The sequence below is a fragment of the Microcaecilia unicolor genome, chromosome 9 (assembly GCF_901765095.1).
Source record: "Microcaecilia unicolor chromosome 9, aMicUni1.1, whole genome shotgun sequence".
Taxonomy (NCBI): Eukaryota; Metazoa; Chordata; class Amphibia; order Gymnophiona; family Siphonopidae; genus Microcaecilia; species Microcaecilia unicolor.
The window spans coordinates 167,056,909-167,070,681 of record NC_044039.1 but is presented as its reverse complement, the minus strand read 5'-3'; the positions used below and the strand labels follow the sequence as shown (position 1 = coordinate 167,070,681).

Here is a 13,773-nt window from a genome sequence, read left to right as displayed (position 1 = left end):
TTCAGACGGGGTAATATTATCCACAAAAGTGGTTTCAAAAATGGGGACAATAGGGTCTGAGTTACCACTAATATTGGGAGCACTTGTAGGATACAGGGTAGGAGGATCAGTAAGGATAGAAGTAGTCTCAGAATTTTCAACTGGCAATGTAGGATTTCCAGCTGGAAATTCAGTCGCGGTAGGTGTGTCTGCTAACGGGGTGGTGTTACTGGTTAAGATGGTACTAAACCTTATGGTCGTGTGGAGGGATGTGTCTTCAGGTGTGTGGCTTGGTGTGGAGTTAACTTGGGTCACTGTGGAGGCTGCTGGAGTGGTTGCCGGTACAGTAGCGTTTCCAACGGATAAGGTAAAGTTACCAGTTGGAGAGACACTGGGTGTGGGCAGATAGCAAAACTATGCGGGAATAGGAACTTGAAGAGAAGGCTTCGGGGCAGAGCCGAAGGCAGCGTGTACGTCGCCACCGCTGCCAGGAACACAGAAAAACTGAAGAAGCATGCTTGCTGCCTACGCCGGAGGGAGGGAGGAAGAGAGGGGGTAGACGGACACGCTTGTCTGCGTCCGCTTCGCTTCCCTGCCCTCTCTGTCTGCGTCCCGCCTTCCTCTGACGTCAGAGGAAGGCGGGACGCAGACAGAGAGGGCAGGGAAGCGAAGCGGACGGAGACGAGCGCGTGCCTGCTTGTTTGTTTTGTTTTTTTTTTGTAACGGCGCAGAGGCGCCAGTCTCGCGTCGTCGTCATTTGGGGGGGGCATTGTCCCCCCTCGCCCCCCCCCCCAGTCTACGCCCGTGCCCCCTGACCCTGTTATCCCTGGTTAAGTCCTCTGTCTGCTGCCTGCCCAAAGACTCGGTTTGCTCCTGATTTATTCTTCTCTGCTTGCTGCCTGTCTCTGACTATTGCCTGAACCCGGATATTCTCTGCTTGCTGCCTGTCTCTGTCTACAGCCTGAACCCGGATATTCCTCCTGCTGCCTGTCTCTGACTATAGTCTGACCCCTGATACTCTCCGTGTGCTTTTGCCAAGCTTGTCTGCATATCCTGATCCCCGCTTCAGCCAAGCTTGTATGTAGGTCCTGACCCCTGCTTCTGCCTAGCTAGTGTGTACATCTTGTCTTCTTAGTCTGTCTTGTGTTTCTGGCTTAGTGGCTGTGTGCAGCTTTCAGTCCTAGTCTAGTTCCGTGCCCAGCCTCCCTTGTGTATCCCAGGGTGGGTCCTCTGGATCTTCAGTTTCTGCCTTATCCTGCAAGTCCTGCCGGCCACCCGCACTCTGGAGCTCAACACCGGAGGAACGGTGGCCAAGCGCAGGTGAAGCTGTTCCTGTTCTGCCTGTTCTAGTTGCCTGTCTCAGTACTACTCCAATCCAGAGTTCCAGTCCTGCTCTTCTGTGTATCCAGTTCCAGGGTGGTCTTGCCTGCCGCTCCTCGGCAGTGGCCCAAGGGCTCACGAATTCCGGTTCTGCCTCGAGGACCCGACAGTTGCTCCATTCCTTTGTGAAGCATTTCAGGTTGGACATGCTAGCCATGGCCAAACTTTTGGCAGAGCAGTCATCAGGGGGGCTTTGTCTTCTTCCCTTGCCCAGTAGTTCTGCTTGGGTGCATTCCACTTGTTGAGACAGTACAGCAAGACAAGGTGAAATTATATCTTACCTGATAATTTCCTTTAGTCAGCTGTACTGTTCTGAAACAGTCCCTTGAAAGAGTAAGATCTGGGACTCATGGGGTGCTCTGCTCTTTCCCTTACAGTGTTAAAAAAAAAAAAAAAGGGCGAGAAATTCTTGCATATGGATGTGGTGGTATACTCGATGATCATTTGCAGCTGCAGCCAATGGGCATTGGTGTGCGTTAAAAAGGGACCTTCTGCTGCTTTAGCAGATGCATACTAGAGTTTTCCATTTAGCACCAGTAGGTTATCCTGGTGAGTTCACTGGAAAAGAGCAGTTTTCTCTTCCATCTTCTGGTAGGAAGGGATAACACCCACTTGTTCAGAACGGCAAGGTCAACTAATTGGAGCACAATTCGTGTTTCTTGTGTATGTAGATTTGCATGATCACTTTTCCAAATAATTTTCTCAAGTAATCAATGTTTTTAGCTCTAATGGTTTACTGTGGTATGCAATATTGGTTTAAGCCAGGGCTCAACAAACACCAGCTATCATGTCACCTTGGTAACTAAAAAAAAAATTTGACCTGGCACTTAGATTTTGCCCCCCCTTTCCTTTTTCCATGGCACCTCTGGCACACATGTATATATCCTCTTCCCACCCCTGTCCCAGGCGGGTGCTGAATGGAAGCAGAAACAAGGCAGAGCAGCCGCGCTTCAGGCCACAGTCTCCTCTTCTGCCACTAGGTATTGAACGTAAAATTTTAACCTTGTGGTTCAAATTTTCATTTAGCACCAAAAAGGCAGAGGAGGAGGAGGAGTATGTGGCCTGATGCGTACCTGCACTGCTTTTCTTCTCCTGATCTGTGCCGGGCCAGAGCTGGGAAAGGAAGTTGAGAGACTGAGAGCTGTGTGTCGTGTTGGGGAGAGAGGGGGGAGCTGGGTGTCTTTTGACCTGTGGAGGGAGAGGGGAGAGGAGACAGCTCTAGGTGTCTGCTATGAGGGAAGATGAGAGCTAAGTGTCTATGCTTCTCGGGGGAGCATGAGAGCTGGATGTCTGTGCTGCGGGGCTGGGGGTAAGCTGGATGGCCGTGCTGTGAGGGGGAGCAGAGGAGCACAAGAACTGGATGTCTGTGTTACAGGAGTGGGGGATGAAGCAGGAGGGGAGAGAGCCAAGTGTCAGTGTGCTGGGGTGCAGGTTGAGGAGAGAAAAGGCTGGAGAGCAATATTGAAGAATTTGTATAGGAGGGTTGGGGACATCATTGAGAGACAGGTATGGTGAATGGGGATTGTATGCTACAGCAAGGTATATGGGTTGATGATTGAGGGAGGGTTATAGGTGGGTGGGTGTGTGCGTGCATACTGGAGGAAGGCAGAGCAAGGAGAGCTACGTGGGGGGGGGGGGGAGCTATGGGGGAGTGTTGTGTGTGCCGGGAGGAGGAAGGGTGCCAGGTAGGAAGGTAGAGAGAATGAGCTATGGAGGGAGCTGGGCAGGAGGCAGAGAGAGAGCAGGGTGGGGTGGGTGTTTTGTTTGTGTGTGTGCCCAGACAGTAACTTTACACCCCGTTGAACTATCAGTTTCAGTCTTATTTTGTATTTTTTTTCTCTTTTCTCTTTTTGAAAAGCTTTCAGGGTTGCCTAGTTTAGCTTTGTGGCTATCTGTCTTTTCAGTTACCTTTTCCTGCGCTTTAATTGTCTGTAAGTCTAGATCTTTTAGTCCTGCTTCTTGCACCACTTCACCTCTGTCTAGTGGTTCTGTTAAGCTTAAACACTAACCCAAAAAAGAATAGCTAGTAGTAGCATATGTTCTACTTCTGCAGCTTGGTTGCATTTACTACATAGTCAGGTACAAGTTTGCATATATGGAGACCCTGTTACCAACCTAAAGAATTTTCAACAAGTGCGTTTTTGTGACAATCATTTCTTTAACCTCATATTCATGTACACATAATATCTGATCCAAGGGAAGATGTCATTTCTTCTCCTGGTCACTGTTTTATAAGAGGCCATTTACTTGTGTAATTGGCCATGTATACGCAAAACTGGACTTCATAAAATTGCCTCTTTAGATGGTAGTTTTGTAACTGGGCCCCCACCCCTGGTTATCTGTTGCACAAAGTTGTACCTGTTTTGAGGCATGGATAACTTTTCGCTGTCTGCCAGTAAGTATTGGGGTTTATGCATGTGTTTTAAAAGACAACGATGATCCCACCCCCATGAACACACAGAACTATATTGTATTAAAAGTAGGCACTATGGTCCCAACATTCAAAAGGACTTATATGTTTACTGGAGACCAGTAGACACCACTATACATTATTATTCATATTTCAGCGGCACTGAATATATGTATATTTTTTTTAATGATCCAGCTGGCTTTTGAAAGAAATACGCTGACTGAATAGTGAGCCATATGTTTAGTTAGCACCTGCTTCTATGCTTATGTATCCTGAGTTAATTTTATAAATGCCTACTTTGCCATATAAAATGCTGTTCTACACACTTAAGTTACTTGTAAAATTACCCCTTTATTGAAATTTGTTTATAGCTCTGAGGCTGTTAGAGAGAAACTGAGAAGAGATTGTGGTGTATGTTTTGTTTTATTTGCCCACTGACTGGATCCTTTTTACTATGTTGTACAGTTCAATGCCATCTTGCAGTAATGTATGTCTCTTATGCTCTGACCTTTTTCCAAGGAATTGAATACAGGAACCCATGATTTGTGCATGCCTTGGGCCAAAACTCAATATCCCCAGTTGTTCCACCTTCAAGAAGATGATACACTGAGGGCTTCCAAAAATAGAGAGAAAAAACAAAACAACATGATTACAAGGGGATTCTTTTTTTGCCCTGGCTCCCAAAAATTTTAGCAGTGCCCAAGTTGTCAAAATTTTTCAGTCCCCCGCCTGTGAGTGTCTCTAACAAGATACCTCCCCTACAGTAAGCCCCTTGTTTTAGAAGTTATGTAGATTACCAAGTTCACACTTACAGATGTGGTAGTTCTAACAGTATAGTTTAAAAGTTTGACCCCAGTTTCAACATAAGAGTTCTGTAATTATTAGCTTTACTTTCTTACCCTCACACAAGGCCTTTGTGTTTTTGGAGAGATGAGATGCTCTCAGAATGTCAAAAAAGTAACTGTTTTTATTTATGCAGCTCAGGGCCACTTTTACTTACGTGCTAATGCTAGCCCTCACAGGTCAGACAGAGGAAGACACCTTTTACACATTTGCATGCTTGTGTTGGCTCCTTGTGGGCAAGGAGGATGGTGTGGTGTATAGGTGGTCATTCTATTGGCCAGCAGTGAAGAGGAAAAACTGTAGCAGTAGGCTATCAGCAGTGGTGTGCTGGAGCTGGCTTGCACAAGCCAGTTGTTGATTTTTGTCCAATTTTGCAAGCCGGTTGTTGCTGTAATCAGCTGGGCAGGCGCAGTCCTCATATGCGCCTTCCCACGCAGTCTCCACTTTCCTCCATAGTCCATACTATTGAAAATATCTGCTATTAGTTCTTGTAGCAATCTCACGAGACTGCTGCAAGTTCCTCTCGCAAGAGTGATGCAGGAACTCACAGCAGTCTCGTGAGATTGCTGCAGGAACTCACAGCAGACGTTTTCAATAGTATGGACTATGGAGGAGAGTGGAGACTTCATAGGCAGAAGCATATGAGGATCACTGTTGCCCCAGCTGACCACTGGACACCAGGGCTGTGTAAGGTAGTAGCGGAGAGCTGTGTAAGTTGGGAGCGGTACGGGGTTTGAAAAAACATACTGTGTGAGGGAGAGGACAAGTTGCGTGGATGAGCGGCTGGTGGTTGGGAGGCGGGGATAGTGCTGGGCAGACGTGTACGATCTGTGCCCTGAAAATTTACAAATCAAGGTAAAATATACACAAAAAGCAGCACATATGAGGTTTGTCTTGTTGGGCAGACTGGATGGACCGTGCAGGTCTTTTTCTGCCGTCATCTACTATGTTACTATGTATGTTGTGTGGATGAGAGGGAGAGAGAAGAGGACAAGCTGCGTGGATGAGAGAGGAAGAAGAGGACAAGCAGCATGGATGAGACGGAAAGAGGACAAGCTGCGTGGATGAGAGGGAAGGGAAGGGAAGGGGATGAGCTGCATGGATAAGAGGGAAAGAGAAGAGGACTAGCTGCGTGGATGACGGGGAACGAGAAGAGGACAAGCTGCATGGATGACAGGGAAAGAGAAGAGGACAAGCTGCGTGGAGGAGACAGAAAGGGAAGAGGACAAGCTGCGTGGATGTTACGTTCCTCACCTGATTCCAGGCCTGCGCGTCTGATTCGCTGGCGAGGTGCAGTCCGGCAGAGCTAGCCGGTTTTTTGATGTTTCTCCAGGATGGGTCTGTTTTAGTTTCCCAAGTCTGGCAGCCGTCATCCGGCTTAGAGCACGGGCAGCGGCCATCTTGGCTAGCTCAGGAGGGGGCGGCCATCTTGTATAAACGAGATCAGGAAGGAACTCCATATTTGGTCTTGGGAGGATCTCCTATGGGGGCAGCCATTTTGGCTTCACCTGAGTTTGGTTTGCTCAGATTTCTTCACTATTTAAAGCACTGCCTCCAGGCCTTCATTGCTTCGGCCTCATTTGTTCTGAGGAGTTGCTGTCGGAGTGCTGTTCACCGACTTCCTTCTGTTCCTGTTTTCCAGACCTTGGCTAGTTATCTCGGATTTCGCTTGTTTGCTGCCTGCCTTGACTCTGGACTGATTTGACTATTCTTTGCCTGTTGGAGTACTGGTTCTGAAGTCCTGGTGGCCGCCTGCAGCTGGGGGCTGAACTCCCGGTGAACGGTGGTCGCTTCCCAGGTGAAGCTAGGGGTTGTCTGGCTGCCTGACTGAGAGCGGTGTCACTCCATCTCTGCCGTGCTCAGTCGGGGCACAGGGGCTCACTACTACCAGGTCATAACAGTGGAGGAGAGGGAAAGGGAAGAGGGCAAGCTGCGTGGAGGAGAGGGAAAGGGAAGAGGACAAGCTGCGTGGAGGAAAGGGAAGAGGACAAGCTGCATGGAGGAGAGGGTGGGAAGAGGACAAGCTGCATGTGGATGAGAGAGAAAGAACTTAAAGGAAAAGAGAGGGGGAGACATGCCATATATGGAGGGAAAGGAAAAGGGAGAAATGCAGCATATAGAAGGGGATGGAGAGGGAGACATGCATGCTGCTCATGAATGGGAGGGAAAGGAAAGGGGGATATGCTGCTCATGCTTGTTTGCTTTTTTTTTTTTTTTTTTTAAATATATTACTCATGGGTGTTTACTTTTTTGAAAATATATATCTTTTCTTAATTTTGTATTTAGCAGATTGTGGAAGAAAATGCATTTCTGTTACTTTTACCAGTATTTTCACTGCAAATATAATCTGGCTTTCTTGGGGGGTCTCCAGTTTTTGTCTGCATGTTTCTTGTGGCCCCATATTTTGTCTATTTTGAGGGTCTCTCCATGTTCTGCATGTGTGGCTGGGTGAAGGATTCTGCTGGCATGTAGTGTCCTTGTAGGAATGTGTAACCATCCAGCTTGTTCCGGTTTCCCAACAGTGGGTAATTGATATATAGGGTGAGAAATAGTCTGATAGTAAATCATGTCAGATTTAATGTCAACAAATTTATTGTGTAAAGAATTAGCAGATTGGGATGAATTAGCAAACAGAGATTGGCTACAGATACAAGAGTGTGACGCAAATCAATTGGCCATTTGGAATTTACAGAAAAGATTATTGTATGTTTTAATATTATTTGTAAATTGGTTGCTGCCTGCACCTTTCATTTGTACCAATAGAATGTGTAATACAGTTACGTGCATATCAACGTTTTGTTTTGTTTTTTTCGTAATTTTTTTTGAGAGAGCCTGTTAAAAATTTACCAGCACACCACTGGCTAGCAGTATCAGATATTGGGGGTTGGAAGAGATTGGATATGAAAGATGTTTATTATGGAAACCACAGGTTCCTATCCTCAGAAGTGTGCCCAAGGCCCCGTAAGTGTTTATAGTAGCCTTAATGTAGCCCAGGGTAGTAGTATTAGAGGTTTGAAACCGGTTTCTTGTCTTAATATTTAATTAACCTGTACTTGATACTGCTACTCTAGAGAGTCTAACCTTCTCTTCTTAAAGAACAATAGACTAATATAAAGAATCTTGGATCTGTACTGTTTTACTTTCATATACTAATGGTATACCACTTTCTCAGTTGTTTATGGGAAATTGTTTAAATCTTTAGGTTGACTTCAGGTCCAGAGACCTGCAAGCGAATTTTCAAAGGAAAATTACATGTGTAGTGTGCCTTAAAAAAAAAAAAAAATCTGGAGCCAGCATGTATTATGGATAATTCCCATGGATATTGCACTTTCTTTGCCGTGAGTGCAAAGTCAGTACCATAAAATCACACACACACTTAAAAATGAAATCCATGGACATTGTTTGCTGGCTGCACCTTTGGCCTCCTTGTGGCCCAAGTTACTTGCAAGGGGAAGGTAGTTTTCTGCAGCTATTTCTACCTGCTGAGTTACCAAAGTAAAATCATTTTAATATCTCCCTCAATATGTATTGATATGTTTTTTAAATAGTTTTAAAACATTACATTGGCAGCTAACAAATATCTTGGGATTTTTTTTTTCTCTTAAAACAGTTAGTAAAAGGACTTCAGCACGAACTGAATCGGTTATATATGCTTTTCTGTTCACGGAATCCAGAATTTGAAGAGACTGGAGGGAAGGTCTCAATTGTGTCACATTCATTAGGATGTGTTATTACATACGACATTATGACTGGATGGAATCCAGTTCAGTTTTATGAACAAATGATGGAGAAGGATTATGAAGAATTGGAGGAGCACTGGTTGAGTTACGAAGAACAGCATGTACTTCGAGAGCTATACTTGACCAAACAACGGTAAGACTTTTGAGTTCTCGGTAAAAACAATATCAGCGTTATTAAAACATTTGTCCATGCTTCTATTTTTTTACTTCTATCAGAGCTCTGATCTCCAAAACAGACTGGTATGAGAGAAGCTGTTAGATTCTCAAGTCATGTAAAAGAAGAGGAAATGTGGTATCGCATAGCAACTGGTCTGATCAGATTTCTGGTGAAAATTAGTGAAAATATACCCCATGCATCTTTTTTTTTCTGGATTACTGCACATTTTTATGTAAAAGACATAAATCAGCAGTCATCTTAATACAGACTTAATGGCAAGTGTGTTGTTGTCTAGTACTTGAAAAATAATGAATTAATTTTATTTATTTATTTGTAGCATTTGTATCCCACATTTTCCCACCAATTTGCAGGCTCAATGTGGCTTACATTTGCCGGAATGGCGGATGCCATTTCGGGTAGTAGAATTGCAAAGGTTATTGCGTATGGTGCAAACATACATGAGAACATTCATGGAACATAACATATATGGAATAGATCATGGTATATATATATATATATATATATATATATATATACCATGTGCGTACATACATGGTAGAGAAGAATAATTATGGTGTTGCCTGAAGGTTTCAGAGTGATAAATTGCATTATAATCTACATTAGGTCATCGACTGTAGAGAGATCTTGTTAATGAATATTTGAGTCTGGATGTTTTGTTTTGTTTTTTAAGTTCTGACTTAAAAACTAAAAATAAATAAATAAAATATCACCACCAAATGAGAAGATTCTATGAAACAGCTGTCATTTTGTCTCCCTCAACATCTCTTTATCCTAGGTTTTATTTTCGCACCAACACTTCTGTTAATGAGCCCTGTGTGTCTGGATGTCAGTAGAAGTTCTGAATTTGCTTCATAAAAGCCCCTGTTGCTTAAAGAAATGATAAAATGCTGGTAGAAGGTTTACTGAATCCTTCCCACAAATGAAAAATAAATCTAGATAGTCGTACAGATACACAACCTGAAACAAACAGTTCTGCTAAGTTACTTTCCTTTGAATATCTATGCTACTGCATCAAAATTGTAAAGAAATATTTGCCATTATGGTGTATTAGTGCATAGTCCTAGAACTTTAAATAGTTTGTTTAAAAAACACAATTGGAAAGCTCAGTGAAATGTAAAGTGATAATGAGTGGTTGTACCAGATTCTTCAAAATTTCAGATTACTACATATAATAGTATCCCTTTATCATATTCTCATTGTGAGTTTGAATTTTTTTGCTAGTATGGCAGTACTGTGACCCATTTATTTTCTCAGCTGCCCCCTGAAATCCTGCAGGTTATAAATTATTTATTTTGATACTATACTATACTATCAGAGTTTTCTATACTGTTATTCCAACAAGGATTCAAAGCTGTTTACATTAATTTAAAAAAAAAAAAGACTCTAATGAGGAAGTAACAATCTAACATATCTAACAAAATGGTTTACAATTCTGGTTCAGCAAAGTTAAAATATAACCTACCCAATAAAATAAAATTAAACCAAAACTAAAATGAAAAAAGAGGGTAAAATTTCCAAAAGATGACTGGAAAGAGATTTATTTTGTCCATCAACCTAAAAAGCTAAAATAGTGTCTCCTTTTAAAATTTTAATAACTTTGTTTCAAAATGAAGATCAGCTAGAAGTGAATTCCAAAGGGCTGGGGCCAAATAGATTCCACACGTGAATCTGCATTTTACTAACCTAGCTCTTGCTAAAGAGGGTAAAACTAAATGATTTTGGTTTTGTGATTTTAGTGATCTAATGGGGCAATATGGTATGAGTAGATTCGCTAAGTACTGAGGGTGACCAGAATAAAAATAAAATTATAAGCCAAAACCAATAGTTGAAATTGCATTTGAAATTTACAGGGTAGCCAGTGTGCTTCTTTCAGGAGACGAGAGATCCTATCAAAGCTCTTGGCTCCTGTAACGATCCTGATAGCTAGATTTTGTATGGATTGAAGCCTTTTAATCATATACTAAGGTAGGCCATTAGAAAGAATTGGCATAGTTTATTATATGCATAGATCTAAAAGATCTGATTAATCGTAATGCCCCAAAACAGCTATGAGATATTGAAGAGATATTTGACTCAAGGGTTAAATGGGTATCATAATGACATCTAATACTTTTAGAGTGGAAACATCAAATCTTGACCAAGAATTCGAAGTATAACGGTCAGAACTGATGAAAAATTGCCTACGTATAAGGCCTTTGATTGCAATGGATTTAATTTCAAATGATGTTCATTCAGCTAGTTGAACAGTTTATCCATGCAGTTGTTTATTATTATTATTATTAGCATTTGTATAGCGCTACCAGATGCACGCAGCGCTGAACACCTGATACAAAGAGACAGTCCCTGCTCAAAAGAGCTTACAATCTAAATAATACAGACAGACAAGACAGTTACGGGTGAGGGAAGTAACGGGAGCTAAAAAGCAGCAGTGAAAAGGTGGGTTTTCAACATAGATTTGAAAACAGGTATAGATGGAGCTAGACGTATAGGTCCAGGAAGTCTATTCCAGGCATAAGGTGCCGCGAGAGAAAAGGAGCGAAGCCTGGACTTAGCAGTGGAGGAGAAGGGGGACGACAAGAGAGATTTGTCCAATGAGCGGAGTTCACGGGGAGAGATGAGAGTGGAGAGGTAATGGGGGGCTGCAGAGTGGATGCATTTAAAGGTCAGTACAAGAAGTTTAAACTGAATGCGGAAACGGACAGGGAGCCAGTGAAGTGATTTGAGGAGTGGGCTAGTGTGGCTATAACGATTCTGGCGGAAAATAAGTCGTGCCGCAGAATTTTAGACAGATTGGAGAGGAGAGAGATGGCTGAGCGGAAGACCAGTGAGAAGTAAATTGCAATAGTCCAAGTGAGAGGTGACAAGGGTGTGGATAAGGGTTCTGGCAGCGTATTCCGAAAGGAGGGGGCGAATTTTGCTAATATTGTAGATAAAGAAACAACCGGTTTTGGCGATCTGTTGAATATGCGCAGAGAAGGAGAGAGAGGAATCAAAGATGACTCCAAGGTTACGAGCCGAGGAGACAGGGAGGATGTGAGAGCCATTAACAGAGAAAGGGGGAAGAGGGGAGGTGGGTTTAGGGGGGAAAACGAGAAGTTCAGTTTTGGACATGTTGAGCTTTAGATGGTGTTGAGACATCCAAGCAGCAATGTCGGACAAGCAGGCTGAGATTTTGTCCTGAATCGAGGTTGAGATTTCAGGGGTGGAGATGTAGATCTGAGAGTCATCAGCGTAAAGATGGTATTGAAAGCCATGGGATGAAATCAGGGTACCAAGGGAAGAGGTATAGATGGAGAAAAGGAGGGGTCCAAAGACAGAACCCTGAGGCACACCAATAGAAAGCGGGATGGAAGTTGAAGAGGATCCACTAGAGTGAACACTGAAAGAACGAAGTGAGAGGTAAGAGGAGAACCAGGAAAGAACAGGGCCCTGGAATCCAAGTGAGGACAGCGTATCCAGAAGTATAGTATGGTCAACAGTGTTGAAAGCAGCAGATAGGTCAAGAAGGATAAGGATAGAGTTTAAAGTCTGAAGATCTGCCCTAATGTGATTTACAGAATAGACTAGCAGGATATCATCTGCATAGAAATGAGCATACACCCCCAATTCCTGAGCCAACAGAGCTAGTAGACTGAGAACTAAGTTAAATAGAGGAGACAACAAGGAACTTTGAGGAACCCCACAGAACAAGTCACGAGTTTGAGATGATCGAGAAGAGTGTGATACAAAGAGAAATCTTTCCAACAAAAATGACTGAAACCACTGTAGAACCATCCAAGAAAGTCCAATATTTTTCAGATGGTCAAGCAGGTGCTGATGATTAAGTAGATCAAAGACTGGTGATAAATCTATAGAGTCAACAATTGCAATAATACCTTGGTCTAGTTCTCGACTATCACTGACTAAGGATACTAAAGTCATCTCTGTGCTGTGGAGCTCATGAAACCCAGATTGTTGTGAATGCAGGAGAATTGTTCTGAAACTACTTTTTTTTTTTTTCTTGTTTAAAAGGTAAGTTAGATACTGGGCAATAATTCTCCGGCAGAACAGGATCCAGGGTCTTATTACTGGGGGGGGTTTCCCCCCCCCAGAAAGCTCAAAAATCCCTGTCTGGAGACCAGAATTTATCATGTCAACTAAATAAAGAAATTTTCTGTAATTTCTGAGCCAGATAATGTGAAGGAACGGGATTAAATACGGATGAAGTTATATGGATAGAAACAATTTGTCAAAATCTTATAAAATGCAAAAGATTAAAATGTGACAAACATCCCTGATGACTACTGGAGTCATCCGTTATTTCAAGGCCCTCTTTATATAGAATTGATTTTGGCAATGATGCAAAAGAATTCTGTAAATGGTTAACCTTATCTTGAAAAAAAGCAGCTAACTGTTCCGCTGATATTGTGAAGTTTGGGGATTTGAAAGTCCACCAAGTTCTTTTGTTAAAGCAAGTAAAGTTTTTGAAGGGCAATTATTTTAAATCTGTTCAAAGTAATAATTTTTTTTTGCTTGCTTTTTTAAATAAAAATTATTAGATTCCATTAATTTCCTTTTTGCAGACTGACTTTTATTTTCTCCATTGTTTTTCTGCTCTGCTGGTCTGACGTTTTAATAAAAATAAACTTTTTTTCCCCTGCTTTCTAATATAATGGTGTATGGGAATCCAAAGTCTTCCTTAAAACAGTCCCATTGTTCTGCTTCATCAGAAAAGAGATAAAGCTGAGAATTGGAAACTGACAATCTGATAAAAACTCGGTAGTGGATATATTCTGTAAGGCATGGGACGATTTAGAAGTGACATACTGATGGCACATTGGAGGGAAATGACCCTTGAATATAAATTAAAGAATGATCTGACCATGAAATTTGTCTTACATTTTTTGCAGATACATTTGCCTTTAATGAATGTAAAGTGAATATCAAATCAAGTAAATGTCCCTTTCCTCAGCATTTGATCCAGACCATTCCCCTCGAGCAGGTATATGGGGAGACTAAGAATTCACAGAGTTATATATAGTCCTGTGCAGAGCCAAGTTACCTCAGTATTTCTCAGTCTCCTCAGCAGATGGTAGGTAGGTGCCTCTGCAAACTAGGGGCCAGATGCACTAAACCTAACGAGCCAGCAATGTGGTTTTTAAACTAGTTCTAGCCGGTTTAGAGAGCAAGGAGTAAAACATGACATGCACAAAAGGGCTCTCTCCTATCATGGTAGTAGCTAATGAAAATGGAATGCAAAGCTA

The 13,773-nt window shown here is 42.6% G+C and overlaps 1 protein-coding gene across 4 annotated transcripts in view; it reads left to right on the top strand.

Moving 5' to 3' along the window:
* DDHD1 (DDHD domain containing 1) overlaps positions 1–13,773 on the top strand; it is a 243,404-nt gene that overhangs the window by 154,244 nt on the left and 75,387 nt on the right. For all 4 annotated transcript variants that reach the window (XM_030214713.1, XM_030214712.1, XM_030214710.1 and 1 more), the window contains one exon: positions 8,223–8,485. In XM_030214713.1, the coding sequence (XP_030070573.1) occupies positions 8,223–8,485 (263 nt within the window). The remainder of the gene's footprint in view (positions 1–8,222; positions 8,486–13,773) is intronic.